Source organism: Zeus faber (assembly GCF_960531495.2).
Source record: "Zeus faber genome assembly, chromosome: 4".
NCBI lineage: Eukaryota > Metazoa > Chordata > Actinopteri > Zeiformes > Zeidae > Zeus > Zeus faber.
In genome coordinates, this window is record NC_137191.1 from 27597172 (window position 1) to 27607724 (window position 10553).

The following is a 10553-nucleotide window of genomic DNA, read 5'->3' on the forward strand; positions in this document are numbered from 1 at the left end:
AAGTTTGTATGCATTGTAACCTCTGGGATGTCTATAAATTCAGACAGTGATGTTATTGGGTTTTTATTTTGTAGAACCTACTCTGGTGCGCGCCAGTTGTCCTCAGAAGCGTATGGTACACATGATGTTTAATACGCTGCGATTTGTTTAATCCAAATGTCTTCTAGTAATACTTTAACCTATTATTTTTACACATAAAGGTTAATAGTAATAAAATGATAGCTGTCACTGATGTGGTATGGGTAAGAGTTGTTATCTTATATTCCTTTAGTTTAAGTCCAATTGCAGCTATATCTGTGTGTCACTAGACTGCAGTGCTATTACGTGATCTGTGTACTCCGTTAACTTGCGCATGCGCACTGTGCATCGCCCCATCTTGGTGAGGTTGTTGATCACAAGCTCCTTCCACGATACTGAAACACTGTCTGTGGGTTCATCGGATCCATGACATCCATAAATTTCTGATGTCAGTTACATCTGCATGTGCCGCCATCTTGTTGAGGTCCCGATTGTTGACCACTAGACTGCAACGCTATTATGTGACCTGTGTGCTAAGTCATTTGCGCATGCGTGTGCTTGCAACGATGGAAAAAAAAAATGATCGTGTACAGGTACTCCTCACTTAACGACCGTGCGGACAGCTCTCCGACCAGCTGGTATTGTGCACTGCGTACAATATCGCGCATCACCCTTTCTCAGTCTCAGTCTCGTTCCCGCAGTCTGTCAGTATTCACTACACTAGAGTTCACAATGGCCGAGGACCTGCATTATGGTGACATAATGCAGGTCCTCACTTATCGACCAATTTGCTTAACGACCTGGTTGTAGGAACGGAACTTGGTCGTTATGTGAGGAGTACCTGTAATAAATTATTCCACAATAATGGATGGATCTGGATCAAACTTTAACGACGGCATGTCAGAACTGCCCCGAATACACATTGTATTAGTGTATCCATGACATCCATAGACTACTGACGTCAGTTTTTCATTAACAAAAAAGCCTTCGGGGCTGGACCCCTAATAATAATAATATTAACAATAAAAAGTATTGACAAAAATACCCGAAAAAAATAAATGGTATAAAAAAAAATATCCTGAATATTCGAATGCGTTGCTGTGTATTGACAATGACATACACAATACCTCGATCGCCACACTGATAATAAAGTATTTACAGTACAACCGATAACAAGCATACTAACCTAGCTAGCTATCCCTTCATCGCAGTGAGAAACACATGTGCTATAATGCATATTATCCCGCATGAGACAACCACAACCACACTGCTAAAATCTACTTATTCCAGAAGAATGGCTGAAGGGGGCTGGTGTGTGTGTGTGAGAAAGAGAAAGAGGGAGGGAGGATTGGGGTCTTGGGGGGGGGAGTTATTTGAGTGAGCCTTCATTCACGCTAGTCACTACAATTAGTTCACCCCCCAAAATGTTCAGTGAATATGACAGAAGAGACCGAATGAGTGTCACGGTGTCTAATCTCAAGCCACACTTTTCTAGAAGACACCAATATCTACTTTCGGTGCCCGCTGGATGACAGCGCACCCAAGACTCATCGTAATGTTCCGGCGACGTCTTCGAAGTTCTAAATCACGGTTATAACAAACAGACAACAGAAGCAGTACTGGTAATCGTAACTATAACAATACGTTGTAATAAAAGAAATACCGTTAATAACAGCTACTACGTTCTCCCCGAACTAGAACCGCGGACACTGTGACAGTTACCTGGTTCGCCGTGGTTACCGCTGGCAGCCATGGCTGTTGTTCGTATATAAAGAATTAAATAAACTACATTAAATAAAGTGCTGTATTGTTACGTTGAGTACCGCCGTAATGCACATTCGCTTCATTAATACTAACAAGTATATATCCGCGACTCAACGAACTCCGTCGCCCAGAGTAGGCGGCGACCAACTGTCCGAGAGGCTCCGGGTTGCTTTCTCATTGCCCAACGCAGGTCATGTGACCTGTACCACATGACTCAGCAGTCTGGGCACGTGGCCGGGGCTCCTGGGCATTTTCCCAGCTTGAGGCAAAAATATATATATAAATAAATGCATGCAATACATTTTCTGACACTTTAAGTTTTTTGCCTTCTTAATACTTGAGAAGATGTAGGGGCAAAAGCGTGTTTTAATGTTTTATTTGCATTTCTTTTTTTTTTTTTTTACAAAAAGCCACACAAGTACATATTTTCATAAATGTGTGTGGAATCAGGCTCTATTGTGAAATGTGGCAAAATGTCACAATATTTCTCTCCATTTTAGCCACAATGGCCTTGATTTCTATATGTTTACGTTTTTGTTTTTTTATACCAATTGTCTTTGCAATGTAACACACACACACTCACACTCCTTCTCTTTCCCTCCACTCTCATTTGCCCTCCAGCGACTTGTCCCGGGCGATCACGGCGTCGTGGAACTTGATCATGAGCGTGGTGCCCTTGTGCCAGTGGACGGTGACTTTGGCGGGGAAGCCGCTGTGGGTGAGGATGGCCTCCACGATGCCGCCGGTGAAAGAGGCACAGTTCAACGTGCTGTTCTCCTTGGGCACGGAGATGTACAGGTTGACGAGCGGCTCCTTCTCTATGATGTAGTAGGTCTTGTCGTCGTCGTTGGCCTGCTCCAGCTTGTCCGCCTCTTTGCCAAAAAGAGACCTCCAAACAGACACCTGTGACGAGAGGGGGTCAATGTGTAGTTGATGAGGGTTGCTCCTCACGTAATGTGTGTAACACGACCTTGCACCGTCAACCCATCGTTGGGGCCAGGGAGCGATGTTTAAATACTGAGATGATTTTGAAATACTTTCATGTGTTTTTACATTTACATTACATTTAGTCATTTAGCAGACGCTTTTATCCAAAGCGACTTATAAGGGAGAATAACATTCAAGCTACATTGCAACAGAGACATTAGTTTACAATAAATACTGCTAAGTAGTGCTAAGTAATTGTAAGTTAGGGGAGGAGGTACTCTCTGAAGAGCTGGGTCTTCAAGTGTTTCTTAAAGACAGAGAGGGAGGTCCCTGCTCTGGTCATTTTTGGCAGCTCGTTCCACCAACGTGGAACTACAAATGAGAATAACCTGGATTGCTGTGGTTGTACGGTCGGCAGAGCCAGGCGACGCTCATTTGATGAGCGCAGCATCCGGCAGGTAACATGTGCTTTTACAAGAGCATTTAAGTAGGTGGGAGCATTCCCAGCAATCACTCTGTAGGCCAGCATAAGAGACTTGAACTTGATGCGAGCGGCTGCAGGTAACCAGTGCAGCTCGATGAGCAACGGAGTGACATGTGCCCTCTTTGGCTGGTTGAACACCAGTCGCGCCGCCGCATTCTGTATCATCTGCAGTGGCTTCACCGCACAGGCCGGAAAGCCTGTTAAGAGAGCGTTGAGGTAGTCGAGACGGGACATCACCAAGGTTTGTACCAGCAGTTGAGTGGCATATTGGGTCAGGTACGGCCTGACTTTTCAGATGTTGAATAGTACGAAGCGGCAGGACCAGGAGACGGCGGCAACATGTTCCGAGAATGTCAGTTGGTCATCAATAATGACACCAAGATTCCTTGCAGCCTTGGTAGGAACAAGAGATAGAGAGTCAATTTGAATATCAATGATGCGATAAATACCTTGTTTTTCCGGGAAGACCAGCAGTTCCGTTTTCCCAAGGTTTAGTTGAAGATGATAATCCTTCATCCATGTGGATATGTCAGCGAGACAATCCGAGATCCGCGTCGAGACAGTGGGGTCGTCAGGCAGGAAGGACAGATAGAGTTGAGTATCATCCGCACAGCAGTGATATGAAAAGCCACGTGAGCGGATGATCGGGCCCAGTGAGGTGGTGTATATGGCAAAGAGGAGGGGTCCTAGCACCGAGCCTTGGGGCACCCCTGTGGTGAGGTTGTGAGGCACAGACAGCTGGCCTCGCCATGTCACACTGAACGAGCGCCCAGTGAGGTAAGAGTCGAGTTTTTGGTTTTGTTGATGCAGGGGGGTGCAATTCCAATGAGGAAGGGGAAATGTGCGTTGAAATTGTTATAGCAAAAGTTATGTAGCAAACTACAACAACAGAATGTTGAACACTAATTTCGGGGTAACTGCAGGTATCAGAAACGTTTTAATTGTATACTTTTGCAAGTAAGTACTATGTATTTGATCCATCACAGAGGTACTAGGTATAAATCTGGTAGGTTATAAAAGTTTCCTTGAGGTCGACTAGGCTTAGGATTTAGAGCATAAGAAAGAAGAACGTGAACCATTTTTGTCAAAGAGTCATATGGATAAATCAGACCACATGTTTATGTGCACGGCCACGACGCTGAGCGGTCGAGTGCTTCTGACGTTAGGGTGCGTTCAAAAGCCTCGGATTTTTCAGTAGACAGAAACTGGTCAATGGCTGAACTTCAATCAAAACCCATGCTAAATAGTTTGTATTATTACGATTATTACGAACATTATTACCTCTTAAACAAACAATTCAAAGACTAATTGAAGGCGTTTTTGAAAGCTTTCCAGACTTTGCAGGAACACCGCGTTCGTTTGTCTGTTTCCCTTGCCTTGATGAAGAGCAGTATGTTCAGCACTTTGGTCTCCCTCTTGCCGTTCCTCTCCCTCAGCACCAGGACGTCCAGCAGGCTGGCCCCCACACCCTGGCCCAGCGCCGCCAGCCGGGTCTGCAGCTCGGACACGGAGTGCACCCTGGCCTGGCAGTACTGCACCGCCTCGGAGAACAGCAGGCCGAACGCGCTCACGCTCACCTCCGTCTTGGGCCTGGTGAGCGGCCGCTCCAGGATAGCGGACTTGCCTCTGGTGAACCAAGTCTCCATGCTTTTTTTGGGAAGGGGGTTTCTTTTTTAAGCTAATGTCAAAATCAAACAAACAAAACAGCTTTACATTGAGTTATACTATGTTGTCCACTAGACACTAATTTGTCAGCTGTTGTTTTTTTTTTTTTATAATTCATATGATAAATTCATATTATTATCTAAAACGTGGAATGCGACATGTTCAAATATGTCGCGAATGGAGGCTTTTCTCTTACCGACGTTGTTATTGCTGGCAGCACTTCCGGTTCCGGGTTTAAACGTCATCGAGTCACGTGACGCCGCATCTAACGCCGCATTCGTTAACGGCTCGGAAATCGGTCATTCCGAGTCAGCACGGCCGCCCCGCCCCCCCCCGGCCCGGTTCCGCCAGTCAGTCCTGCGAGGTCCTCACAGCCTCTGACTGGCCCTCGCGTGGCTGGTAGTCACCACCGCCGATGTGAATGTTTTCCTCTGTTTGACGGCCGCTTTTTTGAATGGGTGTTTGTTTGGCGAGCTTGTGAATTATACAAGCGACGCATGTTTAACGTAACACAAAACACAGAGGACTTTAAATTGACGTTAAGCGTGGTTTCAAAGAATAATTAAAAAAAAAAAAAAATGGAAAAGCACCTTTGTTTGCCGTGTGTGACGCCGTGCTGCTTTCCTCTGAGATCTGTTGTCTCGGTAAACTCGGGATCGAACGATGGGCCCTGAAATTGCGACTTTAAAATCCTTCTTAAGTCCTTTCCTTTGCAACTTTTCCAAGTGGGAAGTCGGGAGTTTTCAGATGTCCGGGTTGAGTTGAACGCAGCATCAAAGGTGCGGAATGGGAATGTTTTTAAATATTCCGTTTTCCCGTCAAGAGTAATGGATGAGACAGTATCTGTTGACAAAGAGGGTTGCGAAAGTTCTGCAACAAAAAAAGATCGCTAAAGATGAATTTTACTTGAGTCTTTAGACGGCCTCCTTTCATTCCATAATATAGTCAGTGGTTTGCATTGCTGGCTATCACAAAAACCTCATTGTCATGTATTCCCCCTACACGAGTATAAGCAGGTTTTGTGTGTTATTTTAGTCGAACGTGATCTCTGCATGGGACATCAGCTGACAGTCAAAATCAAAAAATCAAATTCATTCATTCAAATCATTTTGATTATTAAAAAAAAAACCTCTTAACTCATTCTGAGGACTTTTTCCACAGAGAGGGAGCAGACTGCCTGAAGACCCTTTAACCTAGTTCAATCTGAACATTTGGAACAGATAGGTGGTGGTGGTGGGGGGGGGGGGGGGGATCATAAATCAAATTTAATTTCTGAAATAAAAACCTTGCTGCATCATTAATCTCATCACAGGGTTTCTCTCATAACAACTGTCATTGGGAATAAGAAAAAAAAAAAAACACTACACTATTCATTTGTGTTTGTAACCTTGATACAAACTAGATCAGCCTGTCCAGACTTTGTTTCCAGTATGACTCTTTAACTGAGTCAATCAATATTTGGAGCTATTTGTATGTACAGAGTGTCCACCCCCATTGGGACACAAGGCCAAAATCACACAAATACACCCACATTACCCGACAGCAAAGTTGTCGGGAAAACACGCGAAAACGCATCCTGTGCAACTCAAAACGCTCTGCAAAGCCAGCATATTGAAAGGTCCCCCGCAGAGAGGCTGTTTCCTATTTCGACCAAGCGCGAGGTAAACTGCAATGGTCGCTCATTGCAAATCGTATTTGGTCTTGTCAGGATTCACCATTCCCGGGCATTCCATCTCGGCGTGAGTTTTCTCTTTAGAGGAAGTTCGATGAGAAGAAACAGCATGACCTCGGCGAGACCAGCACTCTTCCTTATCCTGATCGTAGCGTCCCACATCTTCTACAGCCGACCTGCAGGTAACGTTGACTAGTTTTGGTTACTGCTTGGAGGTACAGTATGTCGGTGACATTTCAAAGACAAGATAAGATAAAGATACTTTATAAATCCCCAAAGGGAAATTCCAGTGTTGCAGCAGCAATGACATACATGACAAAAACACATAATTTATAAAAGCACACATTGTTTTTGAATCAATTACTATATATATATATATATATATATATATGCAGATATACACACACATATGCATATGTGTATATACATATCAAGAACCACTGTGCCAAAAAATAAAAATAAAATAGAAGAAAATAGAATTTAATTTAGTGAAAGGTAAAGCCTATAAGTGGAAGTTAAATGTGGAGTAAAAATGTGCCTTGTGCATTGCCATTCAGAGGAGGAGTTCCCTCTCCTGGCACAGAGGGGAGTCATTGTAGGTGGCTATTGCGGAGGGCAAGAATGAGTTCCTGTAACGGCCCTTATTGCAGCGGAGCTGAAGGAGCCGCTGGCTGAAGATCCCCAGCCCAGAGCCAGCCTTCTTTAAAGCTGTTTCACCCAGCAATTATATTATTTCATGACTTATTTTGATATACTGACAATAATTCATCAGGTGGTTCATGGATTCTTTATGATTATTTGAGCTCCTCAAAGTCATTGCTAATAATAATACAATTAATCTATGTTCTAGATACATTCAATACCATATCGTATTTGGTACTGTGTATTATTTTGTAATTCTAGGATTGTTCAAATAAGCACAGTAAATAAGCACTCATTTATTCACACATATCACATTTCAATCATTTAGGTGTGGCCGCTGTTCTGTGTTGCTGTGTGATGACTGTTTTTGTCTCTTGGCATCAGCATCCGCCCACCTGCGAAACATGGAAAGCTTCATCAGCGCCGTGCGGCAAGTCGAAGACTCCAACCCCGGTCTCGACCCACTGGCTCTCCTGAGGGCCATCCGGAGGACCGCGGGCCATGATGACCCACTCACCGTCCATTTTCTCGGTGCCTCCAACAGCCGCGACGAGCCCACGACCCTGGATTCAGCCATCTTGAATGCCTCGTCCTTCAGCTTCTTCGACAAGGCCATCCACCACATTGTGACGGACCAGGGAGAGGAGCGGGGGGTGGTTTTGGCCCCGGATGGCACCACGGTGGCCCTGGCGCCCCTTCTACTCGGCATCGAGGCGGGGCTAAGGGCCAAGACGTTGGAGATATTCCCTCTCACCTTGGGCAGAACACTAGGCCTGTCCTTTCTCAGCCTCCAGGACATAGCTCCTTTGCACCGCTTGGGGCCAGATGGCTGCTGGGACAACGTGGTCCTGCCAAAGGTGTTCAGGCTGGCCCGGCTGCCCACCTTGGCCACAAACGCCCTAATAAACGGGGGCATAGACGGAGCCATACTGGGCACCGACCTCTGTGACCCGGCTCCCTCCGAATCTCCTCAGAACCTCAGTCAGATTTTGAACGGATACTACAGTTATGTTTTGGATGATGCCCGAGGGCTCGACGGCATCGCCCGTCACATTAGCCCGAAGCGAACAGAGATCTCGAGGTCCATTCTGGAGCCCCTCGATCTTGTGAAGCGGGTGATGGAGACACTAGCGTTGGTCTGGAAGTTGGAAGGGACGGAATGGATCGCCCTGGACACTGGAGTGGAGAAGGCGGTCAAGGATGGACTGCAAGAATTTATCCACAAATATTGGGGTAAGCTTTTACCTTCTCTATCGATTGGGACCCAGTTTTCCCCAAAAGGTTTCTGGGCAAGGACTCACTTCGTAACAAAGAACCTTTGTTACAAAGAGGGGTTGTGATGATGGCTATTATAGTTTTATGAATGCTGTATATGTCAATGACACCTCCAACTCCCAAAAATGAAAAAGTTTCTTCTGTCCTTCTCGCCTCCCCTCCTCAGACTGCCCTCCCATCATCCGACGGTGCCAGTGGGGAGCGAAGGCTTACCGGGGCACACCAGTACCCCTGGCTCTTCCCCTGCCCTTCCTCTTTATTCATCACACCTATGAGCCCTCCTCGCCCTGTTTGTCCTTCGCAAGGTGCTCCAGAGACATGAGGGCCATGCAGCGCTACCACCAGGAAGACCGCGGCTGGAGCGACATCGGCTACAGGTAACTCCCAATCGGTTTCAAACCCACCGCTTTGTCGCGCAGCGTACAGAGAGCTCAGAATAGATACTACTTTTGCTTGACCTTCAGCTTTGTGGTGGGATCTGACGGCTACGTCTACGAAGGCCGAGGGTGGAATCTCCTCGGCACGCACACCAGGGGCCACAACCCGGTCGGCTACGGCGTGTCCATCATCGGAAACTACACCTCCAGCCTCCCGCACCGCCACTCCATGGATCTGTTGCGCCATCGTCTGGTCCGATGCGCCGTGGACGGAAGGAGACTGGCGGCCAACTTCATCCTCCAGGGCCACCGACAAGTGGTCAACTACACCTCCTGCCCGGGCGAGGCGTTCTACTCAGAAATCAGCCGTTGGGATCACTTCAGGGTACGTAGGCGCGGCCTTTGTTTGGATTCTCATTGATCATTTACAGACTCTCAGCAGAAAACAGAGCTGACTTGTCGGCGAGGACTTTTGTCTGGTCGGGTTTTTGCCAATGCAATTCAAGATATCGGAGGTTCTGAGCTGACAATGGGATCATGTACCACAACATAAAAACCACTGACAGGTGTGTGGCCGTTTGGCCTACCCCACGCCACCCAAGTGCCGCGTTCAGGGCCCTACGGCACAGAGACACAGACGGCAGGGGGTTGTTAACATCAGTTTATCGCAGAGAGAATGCTAGGTGGAATTAGCCAGGAACAGATTGAACATGTCATGACACAGGCCCCTTTCCTGAGTGTGTGGGTGGACGGGTTTTTAAACCTACTGCTGTTAGCCCAACCAACGAGCATCAGGTGTGGCTGCTCAAACCACCCCATCCACACACCACAAGTTGAAATAAATAACATTGATCTTCTCGTTCCAGTGGCACCTGTCAAGGGGTGGGATATATGAGGCAGCAAGTGAACAGTCACTTCTTGAAGTTGATGTGTTGGAAGCAAGAAAAAGAGACAAGCGTAAGGATCTGAGCCACTTTGATAAGGGCTAAATTGTGATGGCTAGACGACTGGGTCAGAGCATGCAGTGGTTAGTACCTACCAAAAATGGTCCAAGGAAGGGCAACCCATGAACCGGCAACAGAATCATGGGCGCCCATGGCTCATTGATGCGCATGGGGAGGGAAGTCTAGCCTGTCTGGTCGGATCCCACAGAAGAGCTACTGCAGCACAACTTGCTGAAAAGGTTAATGCTGCTATGATAGAAAGGTGTCAGAACACACAGTGCATCGCAGCTTGCTGTGTATGGGGCTGCGTCGCCGCAGACCGGTCAGTTGCCCATGATGACCCCTGTCCACCACCGAAAGCACCTACAATGGGCACGTGAGCGTCAGAACTGGACCATGAAGCAATGGAAGAAGGTGGCCTGGTCTGATGAATCACGTTTCTTTTTATATCATGGCACAACTATGCGAAGAAGGCAAGCCAGCGGAGGCAGTGTGATGCTCTGAGCAATGTTCTGCTGGAAACCTTGGGTCCTGACATTCATGTTGCTGTAGTTTAACACATACCACCTTCCTAAACATTGCTCGGTGGGTCAGAGCTGTTTTGGCTGCACAAGGGGGACCAGCACAATATTAGGCAGGTGGTGTTAATGTTATGGCTGATCAGTGTATTTACTCAGTCAGGTAATTAGTCAAACTAAACATGCAACCATGATTTTCTTTTTCATAATCATTTCATTTTGCTTGTGATTTGACAGGAAGCTGCCCCTTCAGGAACAGAAGAATGA

The 10553-nt window shown here is 46.7% G+C and overlaps 2 protein-coding genes across 3 annotated transcripts; one reads left to right on the forward strand and one right to left on the reverse strand.

Annotated features, from left to right (window-relative positions):
- Positions 1-2151: 2151 nt before the first annotated feature.
- On the reverse strand, positions 2152-5091 carry trappc5 (trafficking protein particle complex subunit 5). 2 transcript variants are annotated; one of them, XM_079999198.1, is made up of 3 exons: positions 5055-5091; positions 4570-4840; positions 2152-2685 (listed from the first exon to the last, which is right to left on the reverse strand). In XM_079999198.1, exons 2-3 carry the CDS (start codon positions 4837-4839, stop codon positions 2389-2391), a joined length of 567 nt encoding a protein of 188 aa, XP_079855324.1. In that variant the 5' UTR covers position 4840; positions 5055-5091; the 3' UTR covers positions 2152-2388. The 2 variants fall into 2 exon arrangements, with proteins under 2 accessions (XP_079855324.1, XP_079855323.1); XM_079999197.1 differs by having other exon boundaries at positions 4570-4871; positions 5055-5086.
- Positions 5092-6639: 1548 nt separating this feature from the next.
- On the forward strand, positions 6640-10553 carry LOC307229527 (N-acetylmuramoyl-L-alanine amidase-like; the record flags this gene model as incomplete). Its single annotated transcript, XM_079999526.1, has 5 exons — positions 6640-6712; positions 7557-8405; positions 8614-8824; positions 8912-9209; positions 10524-10553. 5 exons carry the CDS (start codon positions 6640-6642, stop codon positions 10551-10553), a joined length of 1461 nt encoding a protein of 486 aa, XP_079855652.1.

Bases quoted from the DNA above. Each gene is read 5' to 3' on its own strand.
- trappc5 (XM_079999198.1), bottom strand. From the start codon at position 4,839: ATGGAGACTTGGTTCACCAGAGGCAAGTCCGCTATCCTGGAGCGGCCG. The intron at 2,686-4,569 runs GCAAGGGAAACA...CTCTCGTCACAG, and splicing joins ACATACTGCTCTTCATCAAG to GTGTCTGTTTGGAGGTCTCT.